Source organism: Pleurodeles waltl, chromosome 2_2, assembly GCF_031143425.1.
Source record: "Pleurodeles waltl isolate 20211129_DDA chromosome 2_2, aPleWal1.hap1.20221129, whole genome shotgun sequence".
Taxonomy (NCBI): domain Eukaryota; kingdom Metazoa; phylum Chordata; class Amphibia; order Caudata; family Salamandridae; genus Pleurodeles; species Pleurodeles waltl.
The window spans coordinates 575,259,580-575,274,451 of NC_090439.1; the positions used below are offsets into that span (position 1 = coordinate 575,259,580).

At 43.6% G+C, this 14,872-nt stretch overlaps 1 protein-coding gene across 3 annotated transcripts in view; it reads right to left on the minus strand.

Moving 5' to 3' along the window:
- The window catches only part of TRAPPC8 (trafficking protein particle complex subunit 8), a 1,010,076-nt gene that overhangs the window by 57,554 nt on the left and 937,650 nt on the right, over positions 1 to 14,872 (minus strand). For all 3 annotated transcript variants that reach the window (XM_069220084.1, XM_069220082.1, XM_069220083.1), the window contains one exon: positions 6,935 to 7,080. In XM_069220084.1, coding sequence (XP_069076185.1) covers positions 6,935 to 7,080 — 146 coding nt within the window. The remainder of the gene's footprint in view (positions 1 to 6,934; positions 7,081 to 14,872) is intronic.

A 14,872-nucleotide genomic window follows, 5' to 3' on the forward strand; every position in this document is an offset into this window, starting at 1 on the left:
CCACCACTACCATCTCTTTCGTGAACACCCAAGGGGCACTGGTAAGGCCAAAAAGGAGCACAGTAAACTGAAAGTGCTTGTGACCTACCACAAATTGTATGTAACATCTGTGGTCCGGCAAGACAGAAATGTGGAAGTATGCGTCCTGCAAGTCCACCACTACCATCGAGTCTCCGGGATCCACGGCAGATAGGACCTGAGCCAATGTCAACATTTTGAACTTCTCCTTTTAGAGGAAAAGGTTAAGGGACCGAAGATCTAATATAGGACGAAGACCCTTGTCCTTTTTCAGCACCAGAAAGTAGCGGGGAATAGCAACCATGACCTACTTCTGGCAACGGAACACTCTCTATAGCTCCTTTGGCCAAAAGGGCTTATACTTCCTCGCGGAGAATGATGATCCTCCGAAATTCGATTGTATTAAGGTGGCATAGCTGGAAGAGGTGTCTCGAAAGAGAGGGAGTAGAGCCTTCGGACAATCTGGAGGACCCACCTGTCCGAGGTAATGGATTGCCACTGGGGCAGGTGATGGCGTATCCTGCCGCCAACTAGTTTCTGGTGTACCCGCTGACTAGGAAGGTTTGGAGGCTGAAGCTGGGGTGGACTGGGCAACCCGCTGGCTCCCTGAACCCCGAGGGTGTGGGATCCCACGTCCGTGGCCGCGCAGGGGCCGTACAGCATGCGCGGGTCGATGGCCAGAGGGGAAAGGACGTGGTTTGGAGCCCCTTCCGTAGCCACAAAGGGAGCAAAAGGCAGACTGCTGGGGGTCTAGGAGCGGGCGTGAGGCCAAGGGACCAGGCTGTGGCTCCGGAATCCTTAAAGCACTCCAGCGCCGAGTCCGCCTTGTCTCCGAAGAGACGTTTGCCATCAAAGGGCATGTCCATCAAGGATTGCTGGACATCCCCTGAGAAGCCAAATGTTCTCAGCCAGGTGTGGCGTCTCAGTGCCATTGTTGATGCAACCGATCTGCCCAGAGTCGGTAGTATCCAGTCCACAAAGAATCATGAACTTCGCTACATCCCTCCCATCTGTTAAGGCCTGGGAAAGGATACTCGGGTCTCCTCCAGAACTCTAGGCAGCACTTCTGCGACCGTATCCCAGACAGTATGGGAACAGTGGCCCAAAAGGCATGCAGTGTTCACGGACCGTAGCGCTAGCATGCTGGAAGAAAACAACTTCTTCCCCAAGTTGTCCGGTATTTTTGATTCCCTATCCGGGGTATGGAAGGGAATGCGCCAGATGAAGAGGAAGCCTGGATGACCATGCTCTCAGGAGTGGGGTGTTGGGTGAGGAATTTTGGGTCTGTCGCCGTAGGCCGATGGTGGCAGGCAATTTTCCTATTCACAGGAGCCCCTGTGCTGGGTCTGGACCAAGTACCTAAAAGGACATCTGTCAGTGCCTCATTAAAGGTAAGAAGGGGTTTGGAAGAGGAAGACCACGGCTGAAGAACATCGGTTAGGATACTAGGCCTAATCTCCATAAAAGGCAGCTCGAGTTCCAAGACCTCAGCCACCCTTCCCACCACCATGGAATATGAGGCACCCTCCCCCATAGCCACGGTAGGAGGAGAGAGCATACCAGTGACAGGGAAGGTGCCGAGACCACTGGCATCACCCAAATCCTGCACCCAGTCCATTTGGGGGTCAAGCTGGTATTCTAAAGGGTCCAGCGTCCCCTCCAAACTCTTCCCGTATCCATACCGATAAGCATAAGGGTCTGGATCAACCCTAGGCCCAGGAAAGCCCATAGAGAACGGAATCAGTGTCAAACGACGTCGTTCGGGCTCCGGGTCGTCAGGTATGAGGATGGGATCGATGTCAATTATGGGCCCAACGGCATCGGGAGCGCTGACGTCTCACCCGATGCCAGGGAAGGTCATTGTGGCATGACCGGTGTCGGGACGGATCCGCAATTGGATCTGGAGGAGCCCTCCGGAGCTGTGGCCCAAGCCGACGACTAAGAACCCGAGGGGGCCCCCACTAACTCACCTGTGCCCAAGAGCGCTGAAGGTGGGTCGGTCTGCCCGAAAATGAGGTGCATTGCCTCATAAAATTCTTTGAGCTGTGTAGGTGTGGCTCCAGCTCCCGGGAAGTAGGGGAAGTGCAGAGTCTACCCAGATGAATGCTCTGAGGACAGAGGCCTAGAGCACTGACGCTCTTCCTGCGCCGCATCGTCCGAGCGAAAGGGTGAAGTCGAACAATGCTTGTCCTTCTTCGACAACTTCTTTTTGTGACCTAAATGTCCCGATGAGTTCGAGGACGAAGAGTGGTGGTGACTCCGCGGTCGGTCTCAAGACCTTCCCCGAGAATGAGACCGTGAGCGGCGCAGAGTCGAATGACGTGCCACCATGAGTTTAAGGGACTGCTCCCTCAAAGCTTTCGGGTTCATGGCCTGAAACTTGGAGCACGACTTCGGGTCGTGATCGTGCTCCATGCACCAAAGACACACAAGGTGCGGATCAGTCACCGACATCGTTCGTTGATAGGAGTCACAAGGCTTAAAACCGGTCTTGTGGGACATCCCTCGACGCATCCAAGACCTCGCTAAAAAGAATTAGACAAAAGTGTTGTCGTAGTTAAAAAAATGACTGAGGTAGCTTTCTCTGGATCTGCGCGTAGGCTGGCGCGGAAAGAAAATAACCGACGTCAGCGTGCCGGGGTGGTGCCTATGTACGACCACAAAGTCATCACGACGAACACGATGCCAACGACGGCCATGGAGTCAACAGACTCCACCTGACGGAACGCAGAGGTACTGCTCAAAGAAAAATCTCCAGATCCAGTTTGACGCCTGGGGAAATACAAAGGTAAGGAATATGCAACTAGAAGTCTCTATCAGATGGAGGTGAACATCATTTTCGCACTGACTCTACAAGTCAAATTCAATAACAAGATCAAAGAGCCGGGATGAAGGGTGCTTGGGGCTCAATGCTCAAAACTAGCTCAGCACAGCCTAGGAGACCAACATATTCTGGCAGTTTTTGTAAGTAAAGCCAATCTTTTTCAGAAGGACAGGCCCATCAAATCTGCATGAGACTGACTCCGTCCCCAACAGACTCAGATCATTCAATGTACAGAAAAAGGCTGACCAAAATTAGAACTGTTCATTAAGCAGTTAGGGTTTCAAAGTGATTACCTGTCAGAAGCCAGCATTTGAAGTGATTAAGACAAATACCATTCAGAATTGCACTAAATTGTCTCACCCATGTGAGGGAACCCAGAGTACCTTATGCAAAAATACATATAATATGCTTTTCTTTTGACATGACAATTATTTCTAAACATCAAAGAAAGATTTTCAATAGCTTACAGAAAGACTTTATTGTCCATATTGAGCCTGTTTTTTCTTAAAGAAACACTCAATTTCGAATGAAAAAATAGCATAAATAACATGGTGACAAGAAAACTCACAAAACCTTTTTTTCAGAGGAACAAAGAGAAGTAATAGGTACAATGTAGCCTAAGAGGTAAAACCTGAAAGACTTGGAAAATAGCTACTCCTCCTTTAAGGAATAGCATACCACCATTATCCCATCACTCCCTGTGAGGGACAATTAAGTCATTTTTAATGGGTCCTAGGGACAGGATCCCGGAAGTCTGAGCTTGACTCTTCTGGAAAACATACCAGACCTTCTGTTGTAAGGATCATGCCTTTCAGCACAGAGACTCCTTTTAATTTCAGTTGGAACAAGTGCTATTGGACATGTAACAAGTGATGAATTGCTATCTTTTCTTGCATGGGATTTTATTCTGTAAATGTATAATGAATATCTGTGATAAACAAAATCAATCAAAAACACATGCATTGATAATTTAGTAACTATATAGCTCAAACATTGTTCCGAGAATGTCATAAATTTGATGACTGTTTCCCTCCACAATTTTATTATTTTTATCACTTGCTTTTATGTTTCTTTCTTTTAGTTTTAGGTTCTTAAACGTACATAGGACATGTACCATTTTTAGCTTGTCCAGCAATTTTACATTTGGCCCCAAATCCATCCTAGGCGATGGATGATGCCATCTTTGAGAATGGAGGCGGCCATTTTTCGTCAAATGATGCAGAATCATCAACATGTCTGCCTTTGACGCGGGGTTGTCATCTGTACCTGTCTTTCCAAGAACTGTGAGTCAATTCATTCAGATACAGACATCAACAAAAACCCCAGCGTGACATCAGTCGTCTGGGACAGATGCCTTTTTTTACGTCATATAACAATCGTAACCCAAATGATATAGTCTATATTGACATTTGTTTACCTTATTAGTACATCTGCTGAAATTATATGATTTGTCAAAACATTCTTAAAGTGACATTGCAAATTCCATCTCATACAAGATAGAATACATAAGTACTACCACCTGACCGCTTAGGAAGGAGAGAAACGTCACGTAAGTCACAGATGATCCAGATGAGCAAATCACCAAATTCCATCTGGAGCGACGAAAACTCCAGCCAGACTACCCAAGGCCCTGCAAAGAATTCCATTCCGCCTTAATGAACTAGTGCCAGGATTGTGTTCTCTCATAGACACAATCTCCAAGCTCTTGGACTTGTGCTCAAAATAGCTGACAAGCTATTCTAGACAGACAAAACACCCTGGCTTTAGAGACACGGGATACACTTTCCCTGTTTTTTGAAAGGATACTATTTTTTCCTTCACAAAATACCTTCCCTTTTTGGGAAGTGGTCTACTTGTGGAAGAAAGCCCAAACAGACCCTCAATCTGTCTGTATTGTGTACCTTTTCAATTCACTCTTTCTAGAATCCTACCAATTTTATCAGAAAATAAAGGACATGGGGAAAATCAGGTTGCATTGATTGTTGGAGGACCAAAGCACCTGTGATAAAGCAGCATTTGGAAAATCTGATGGACATGGGAAAGTTGCTCCCCCACCACAATTCATTCCATCACTCCCAGGGATCTCACCTTGGGGTGAGAAATGAAACTGCAGATGCACCCATTCAACATCAAGATCTATGTGGCCAAAAGAAGGATCAGTGCTAACTTGTTTGCAGTCATGGGCTGGGATGATGTCAAGGAAGGTATGTTGATGACGAAGCTGGGGAAGCTGACACTGAAGACAGCACTGACTTTGGGCACACCAAGGGAGTCCTCACATAGATGGGCCTTCCATCTACCTGCAGAATGAGTCCAAAATGATGAAGGAAAAGAGGGTACCAAACATGCACGATTCTGACTTTCAGGACATATTTGCTTCCCCAAACTAGTCTCACCAGCATTAAAGCCTAAGCAATACCTCTCCGGAGGTGGGTCTGTGGGACCAATTTCTTACCAAAAAGTCCTGCAGGAACGAATGGGCAAAGTGCCCATCCATAAGGACTTGACGTTCAAGTTACTTACCTTCAGTAAATCCTTATCCGGTAGAGACTATATCTAGGAGCAGATTCCTTACCTTTGAATTTCCCAAGGTGTCAGACTGGATCCAGAAGATTTTTCATGAGCAGTACCTCAGTGTGCTGGTAGGTGGCATCGGTCAGATACGCATGTGTTATCTGCGTCCATGCCAGAGGTGACATCACAGTACCTATAAAGGCACAATCTAGGCTCGCTCATGTCACTTTCTTTTCATTACTTTCTGAGCCAGAAGTGCAGAGCCATGAAGTGAACTGACCAGTGGTGTGAACAACTAGGGCCCTGAAAGGGGTCAAACCTTTCCCTAGACATCCCTTTTCAGAGCAGGGAAGATGGGTGGGTCAGTAAGAATCTGTGGCTAGATATAGGTGCTAATTATGACTTTGGCGGGGAAGACCGCCAACCGCCGTGCTGGCGGCTGCCAAAAGACCTCCAGTACGGCGGTCCTAAGACCTCCATATTACGACTGCTGGTGGCTTTCCGCCATTTACCAGATGGAAAACCACCAGCAGTCGTACTGGTGGTCTAGTGGCAGTTGCATTGTCGACACTGCCCGCTGTATTTCAATTCGAAAAATGGCATGGCGGTGTTGTGTTGGCGGAGCGCTGGCGGTGGTGTAAGGACCAGGACCCGTTCCCTCCCGTACGACCAACTGGGCGATCAGGTAAAGTGACTGTCCAAAAGGGGAAGGGGGAGTGTTGTGTGTGTGTGCGAGTGTGTGTATGGATGTGGGGTGGGGGTGTTTTGTGTGTGTGTGAGTGTGTGTGCGCAAGAGTAAGGGTGTTGTGAGTATCAGGGTGTGTGTATTAGTGTGACTGGGTGGGTGCATGTATGTGGGGGGGTGGGAGATAAGTAGAGGTGCGGGGGATGTAGGGGTTGCTACGGTGAGCGGGGGTGAGGATGTTGTAAGGGAAGGGGTATGGGGGGGGCTATTGGATGTAGGTGGGGTGGGTGAGTCGTCTACAAACTGCAACACTCGTAATATGGTGGGACACACTGCTGGCCCGACGCCGGTGGAACCGCGAGTCTGGCAGTCTGAAGCCTGCCAGACTCGTAATGAGGGCCATAGTCTCTACCAGATAAGTTATTACCAAAGGCAGGTAACATGTTCAACTGATAGAGACTTTTAACCATAGATTCCTTACCTTTGAGTAGATACCCAAGCAATATCTCCCTGGAGGTGGGTTTGTGGACCAATTTCAAACAGGAAAGTCCTGCAGGACCTAACGGCCAAAGTACTGCATCAGAAGGCACAGAAAGAAAGGAACTGATGTCAGTGTAAGGGGGGCTGTTTGTGTCTGGCTCTGCTCCATCAGTTGTGGGGTGGTACAGAGTCACAAAGAGTCACACCACTTAGCATCGTAACATTGCTGGAGAAAAGTTTTCTGGTTCCAGTCTGACATTCCAGGAGTATTCTAAGATGAGGAATCTGCAGTGAAAAGTATCCATCAGACATAACATAATTTACCCTAAAGAACACAACAGAAGAGAAACATGCACCAAACAACCTTTTAATGCAAAGGTATAACTTGAAAAAACAGAATTTATTTGGCAAACCTTTTTTGATGAAATGGGTGGCTGAAGGACTCTGGGTAGTGAAAACAGGTTTTTATGAGATTCGAAAGCTGGTCTGATGGTGGTTTGACAGGAACTGCAATGTTCTCAGGCTGATTGAATTTCAAGAGAGACATTTCTGGTAGCTCCTATAAAAACAAAAATAACTTTACATTAAAACTCTTTTTACACTTCTTGCACTCCAACACAGGATTAGAACCGTAAAACAATCTGCCTTGGAGTGAATTGGTTTTAAGCTACAGTTAAACTAACAGATGCTGATAAAGAAATAACTCTAAAGGGTCAGTGAAGGTAATATAAAAGCGATCTCCTATTTCAGTAGGATTTCAGCAGGGTACATGCAATATACACAGAAGTGTGTGTATATCTAAAATATAGGAACCTTTTTCAAACTCCAACAAGTATGCTTTTTGGCTCAAAAGTATATGTAACAATTATTGTAACAGAGATAAAAAGTGTGACTTGCAATACAGAAGGATCTCAAGTTTTGCTAGGAACACAAAAATAGAAACTGAGCAGGGCGAAAGAATGCAGAAGAGGCAAAACAGAAAGTTAATCATTCTGTGTTAAACTCAGTATTTATAATGTCAGGGAATAACTTTACCTTGCTGTGTGATCCACACAGTGTGGCAAAATCTAAAAAAAAAAAAAAAAAAGAGTAATGCCAAACTTACAACCTTCCTGCAGATGTCCACCAAAATCTAAAGCTAATTCCAGCGTGCATTATTAATTGGGATGAAGTCACTTTTATGATGACCCAGCTGCACCTAGTTGGTAGAATTTCCACAATCTCCATATGGAAAAATCACTGGGTAGATATCCTGCCACATATGGGTGGGAACATAAATTGTTTCAAAAGCTGTTGAATTAGAGCTTTACGTGCTGGTAGCATGCATACATGTGTCATGTGTTACACCTGTGCCCCGCCATGAGGGCTTATGTACAACTGTCAGTGTCCTCCTTAAAAAAAGGAGTAAATCAGTGAGCGTTTCTGGCCAACAGTCGAGTCAGCACCGGGATTACAATGACAATGGCAAGGAGCCCACAGCTAGGAAGCAATTTTTTTCAACTCCTACCCTTGTCCTAATGTCTTTCTCAGCATGCTGACGGATATCACATCAATGAGAAAGAAAGAAGGCAGCATTAGCTAGATTAGGTATACTGCAAGAAGTGAAGACCAATCTACTGGTCATACTGAGAATCATTAAGAGAAGAAGGTCTGAGGGGTATTGCCAGAAAATGAATAAAGAGAGACCCAAGTAGCCACTCAGCATGTTTTGATCAAGGGAAAATCTGGTGAATACCATGAAACCTACTTTGCACTGCTGGATTGTGCTTAGACATAATATGGACTTTTGGCTCCATGCAGAACACAGCAACGGGAGAAGAAAAAGGTGATTCATTTATCTCGACCTGCCTCGGCTGCTGTTCAAGCAGAATCACGGACTACAAAATCTATGAGAGACAAAAAAGATAAAATTACTTCTGCACCTTGAGAATAAATGTGAGGTGAGTCCATAATACAGTCTCACCCTGATGAAGCATCATTCCAAGCTTCCAAGGCAGTAAGGGTTTACTGTGCCTGGCTCGCAGTGAGATATTTTCTGCTCATAACAGTCTCCTGCCAAAACACCCAAAGACTTTTATGTGAAATTTGCCCTTGCTTTAAAAAAGTGAAACGTGATCCCTGCAAAACTAGATTTCGCGTTGAAAGCATAATTTTGCAGACTTTTCATTCAAATTTCCAATGTTCTATAACATGAACTATGCAATTTTGAAACCTCTTGTTTTTGAGGATGCCTGTGACAAGAGAAAAGCGTTCCACCATGTTGAGTGGCAGAACATCAAATAAGTGATAAATAAGATGAAATGTATTATACAAAGTCCTAAAAGGGGTAAAATTATTGGGATTCCTTCAATGTGCCGCCACTTGAAATATGTTTGAAGCACTTTTAATAATGAGCCCTGTCATCCCTCAGCTTCCATGAGAAGTATATCAAAGATTGGGGTATGTTGTGTTAAAATGTGGAGCGCATGTACAAATGTTTCTAGGGGCTGTAAATGGGGAAACATGAAATCATGGTCCGATGTTCAAACATGTAACGGTCACAGTGAAAAGTTCAGGTTTTCAAATGCTTACTAATTTTAGGAGCGGAGATGTGTGTCTAAGATGCATTGTCAGAGTATTTCAAAATTTGCGAGACAACTCAAAAAGCTCTACCCTCTACTTTGTAAGTAAAGAAAGATCTGTGCAAATAGCGCTTATATCTGAGAGCAGACTCTTGCTTCCTTAAACTTTTTTTTTCTCTGCCCAGCATCAGAAGGTTTGTAAGTGTACTTTCTCAGCTGTTTGCAAAAGCAGGCCTGAATCCAGGTGTTCAATTCTGATAGGTATGGCCCCCAGTAATTAGAACAACCTTAGAAGAGACTGCCGATCTGGCTCTCAGTTATACAGGATAAAACGGAACAGCCACAAGCTTTCATTTTTATAAAATACATCAGTATAACATAGTGGAGAAAGTCACTATGTAGGTATTGGTTCAGACAATGTTTACATTGAAAAGGCATTTCTTGATTTGTCTACACCTTTTGACCCAGTCGAATGATTTGCACACAACCTTGCAACCTACTAACTCAGTCAGTTACATTTCAGCATGTCAAGTTCTATGACAAGACATCCACAGGAAAAAATAAACAAGGGGGTGGGGGAAGGTAGAGTTGCCAAAACACGCTATGTACCATTTTAGTTACCGTAAGAACGTTTGATCACATCTAGGCTCAATAACTTTACACAAATGTTGCAATGAAAGCAGATCTTTCCATTCTTTTTCGGTTTGGTGTTAATCCAGGGCGGCTTTTAAAGGTGTAACACAGGTAAATCCCGTCAATCACATCTAGAATATTTTTTTTTACAAAATGTGACTGGTTGGATTGGGGCTGAAACGTTTTTTCTGTCATCCTAAAAATCGCAAGTCGGCTCTGACTTGCAAGTTTTGCACTATGAAAAACAAAAACCTCCTTGTCACAGGGGGTCAACTCCAAAGGTAGGCCATCCCAAGGCAGTGGTAACCAGATGTGTAGAAAATAAAAGACCCCTCTAGGAAAAAATCATCCCAAACGGTGCACAGCTCACAAGCTGCAGCCCACAAGCTGCAGCCCACTCACAAGCTCGCCAGAGTCCATTTTAGGTGCTGTATTTTGTTTCTGAATTGCATTTGACGAATGAGTTTCACGCAAAGAAAAAAAAACATCCAACAAACAAAGCCTAGCATTAAATGAGTGCCACCATCCAACAAACAAACCAAGCCTAGCACCAAAATGAGTGCTTGGCTTGGTTTGGAAAGCAGGATGTAAGGTTTGGTCATAGCCTAAGCACTGTGCCCAACCTCTGCTGTGCAGCGCCCATTGCAGGATGGGAGAAGAGCACCCCAAACCTGCTGCACAGAGCCAACGGCGGCGTGAAGGAGACATTGGGTGACCGTGGCAAGTTGGGCACCACAGGTCATATGCTTCAAAAGTTGTCAATCCAGGCAACATATGCAGCAGGTGTTGGAAAGTCACAGCAAGTTTGGTGCTAGGAGTGGCCTTGCGCAGCGGGAGTTAAAAATTAAGTATATAATCAAGTAACCATTGACAAAGTCAATAGGTCTTGTGTTAGCCGGCAGCCTTTTGGTCAATATTGATTGGAAAGCTGTGAGGCCCAAATCAACCTAAAAAAATAAATAATCGGTTAAATACAAATATGTTGTTTTAGTCAAAAAAAAAATCACGTTACCATAGTACTCCCAGGCACTGAAAGGAATAACTTAGTGTGATAGTGAAGTCAACCAGTGGCTGAAATGGACTAACACATTGTTCCTTGGTGCATACTGGAGTGGGTGGAAGAAAAAAGTTCATGACACAAACACAGACTAATGAATGCTGTCTGGTTAGTAAGCCCTATATGTAACTATATTATACACATAATTGTAGTAAACTCAAAAGGCCCTGGCTAACGCAGACTTAAAAATGTCAATCAATCTGACACTGGCTGCCAGCCTTTTACCTTTGAGAAAGAAGGCAAGAAAAAAGAAGGCAGGAAAGAAAGAGGAAAGCAAGAAAAAGATGAAAGCAAAAAAAGAGGAAGACGAGAAAGAAAAAGAAGGACGTCAAGAAAGTCAGGGAGGAAAGAGAAAAATAAAGAGAGGAAGGCAAGAAGGAAAGTGGGAGAGGCAAGAAAGAAACAAGCCAAAAAAGTACAAACGAAAGAAAGAAAGAAAAAAAGAAAGACAAAAGAGAGAAAAAAAGAAAAATCAATGCAAGATGGAAACAGAAAGGCAAGCAAAGCAAGAAATGGCAATGGAGAAAACAGAAGAAAACTAAGAAAAACAGAAAGTGAGAAGGCAGAAATGAAAAAACTGAAAGTAAAGAAAAACAAAATAAAGAAAAGGAAAATGAAAGAAGCAAAGAAAAAGGAAAGAAGGGAAGAGGAAAGGAGGAGAAAATAAAGAAAGAAAGACAGAAGGCACAGCACAGACATATAGGGTTTCAAAGACAGAGGAGCTTCAAGAGCTTATATTCAGAGTTCATGTGAGATGCTGTTTGCAATAGTTTGTTGCCTTTTAAAAGTTCTGTTCTCCACAATGTTTTGAGACTATACCTAGAGGTAGTGCACTGTTGTTACTGCAGCATGTGTATTTTCATACAGACACTTCATTTCACGGATACATTATGCCACAAAGAATGCTGACCATACATAAAATACCACAGCATCAGAAGGACAAAAGCTGCATACCAATACAGAACAGTTTCAAATGAACACAAATTGGTATGGAGTAGAAAAGCAGTAGTCAAATAAGGTCACTCTAAAACAAATGCACAACAACAGAAGATCGGAACTGATAAAGCTGGAATGTGTCCTGTGCTCAGAAAGCGTCTTGCTTTCACATCAGACTCTACACCAGAGCAACACAAAAATAATAATACATTGAAAACAAAAACACTGACATTGAAGGGAACTACCTCCGTGTGTGGATACACTCTGTGTGAAAGACCTAAATGCAGTCACTCAAACTGAAGTTAGCCAGTGGTTCAAGAAAGCATACCTGTTGCCCTATGGTGAAGCGGGTGGAAGCAACATGTGAATGACAACAGACCAATGGATAAAGAGAGGAGGTGGAAAGCCCCTTTAGGTATGTATGTTTTACATATCATTTTAGTAAAATCAAAAGGTCGTCCAACACCAGACCTAAAAAACAATGCAATTCACTGAAACAAATACTGTTAAACACTGACTAACGGTTCCGACTCAAAAGTGTAAAACCACAGTAATTTTACAGTTATCAATATGAATGCACACCAAAGACACCATAACCTGTGCCACCAGCCATGAGCAAAACACAGATTTACCAATGGACAACTAAACAAAGCTAGTTCACAAAAAGACAACAGTTATGGTTTGATTTGAGTGCACTTATAACCATAACTGACAAAGTTCTGAGGTGTACGCATTTGTACCAAAACCATAACTCATTTTTTTAACGCTTTTTCTTTCCAGTGAAAAGAACCAAAGGTTAAAGTGATGTCATAGTTAAGTGAAAATGTCAGTTAAAACATAGAATTTTGAGCTTAAAAAACCCACCGAAATTCACCAGTTGTAGTTAATTGAAGTAACTATCATTTGTGACCCCACCATGCACTGTGTTGTCAGCAATGATGTAATTTCAGATTTCATAGTGATGTTATCAATGATGTCATAGTGGCATGTTATATTTACCTCAGTTATCTATAACTGGTGAATTTCAACGTGTATTTTAGTTTAAAATGCTAGGTTTTAACTGACATTTTTACCTAAGTATAACAACTTTGCATATTTCAGAGAATTTCTAGTTAAAAAAAAATATATATGGTAAGCTATTACCATACCTAACTGTAGCATCACTATAGTTTTTTTTTTTTTAAATTAATTTTCAGATTATTTTCTTTTAAACATAAATACCTTTCCAGATAGCAAACACTCCGCTTTGTCACGGGCCAACATATCAAGATCTAAAAGGCAGGCTGGCCTATAGGCTTTTTCAAGGGCTGAATACATCAATATATAATACAAACCTAATAACTTTGTTAGGGCCAACACATCAATATGTAGAGACAACCCTATTAGCTTTGTCAAGGGATTATTATCTTTATGACAAAACCTAATGACATGCTAGGATTCAACAGGAACATTTTTGTAACCATATTCTGTGACCATATTCGAAAAAACATTCATAATTAATAACCATTGTAATGTTTTTCAAATACATAAATAAAATGTGTATTAAAAATAAATTAAACCTCTGTTATCGTCTTTCATTTACACTATTGAGGCCACATAATGCAGCTACAAAGACAACCACTAGGGGTCCCTGCACTCCTGACTCGAAAAGCAAAAAGGTCCAGCTTTAAGGTGTGCTTGAAACCTTTTAAACTGTTCCTGGGTTCACTTTATATACACCCTTGGAAACACAGGGTTTTTTTCATAACATTCTTTTTGGGGAGGGGTGGGGGGGGGGGGGTTGGGGGGGAGGCTGCAATACTCCCCGCTGAACCTCACAAGATATAAGAAATATTCTGATGGCACCTCTGCCTTGATTGGGGCACCACCGTGCATTCAAAAATCTGTAAATGGGCCAACCAGGAGCATTATGGGGTGCTCCTTTCCAGGAGAACTGAATCATAAATGAGCAGCTCTGGATGCTCATTTATTATTCATTCTCCTGGCTTTGCAAAGTATTTAATTTATTTATTTTTTGGGGTGTCCCGGTCACTCTTGGGACAACCACAGCTTCATCATACTTTATGGTCGGCGGAGGGAGCCCTAAAGCCACTGTGGCACCGCAGTCAGTCTCAGTGCTCTGGGCTGCACAGGAGCTATCCTTCTGTGTTAGTGCTCCTGCCGGACGGAAGCAAGCAGCTTTTCTTTCTGCTCCTGGCAAAAAAACCTACTGTTCCTCTTCCTGCCCTGGCTGTGTTGAGGGTGAACAGGGCGCTGTACATCAGGCACAATCAACCCTGTCCACGCACAACACGGCAGCCTCAAACGCTTCCTTTGTGCCACAAGAAGGGTTCCCCAGGACAGGACTATTAAATCGGCCCTGGAGGATGGAGTTCGCCGGCCCTAAGTTGGCATGGGAACACGCCCATTTCAATAAAATAAATATGATTCACTGTCCCTGGCCCACCCTGAGGGAATTTGAACAAAAGGAAAAAAGGTGCCCTTTTCATATTTTTATCATGATCCCACAGGAGAAGCGGTCAGTGAAAAATAATTTTTATATTTCTCTTTTAGATCTGGTGGGTGAGTGGGTGTTTCCCCAGAGACTTCACCCATAAGGGTTGGGGTGGGAGGCAGGGTATTGCTAATCTGCCCCATTATATTATTTTTAAAAACAGTTTAAAAATTCCATGACAGGAGACCAAGTGAACGCTGGGAAATGAATCTAACTAGGTGTGCCAGCGAGCACCACCATTGATGTATGTGTGACTATAAGGGGATACTCTTCCTCCCTCCCCAGATTAGCGGCTATTCACCTTCCACTGACAGTGCCTTCCTTACTAAGCAATCAACAGGTAGGCCCTTCTCATTATGTAGACCCAGCAACCTCCCAATGAGGTTAGGCATTCCCTTAAGTGCATGGCCTTTTAGTGCATGACCCTAGGGATCCAAGGCCCTGACGAATGCTCCAGACCTCCTTTGGCTTTATCTAGTGGGCAGAAACATGTTGGCCAATAAGACATTGGTGACTCTTCGAGTCATTATTCTCTAGAAGCGTCCCGTTGTGTGTTTTTTAATCTTACCATCAATCACTGTGAATAAAGGTGTAATAACACATAGGTCGTTGATTAGGTAATTAAAAAATTTCCATAGTACAAGCGGATCTTGATACTATCCAGATAATC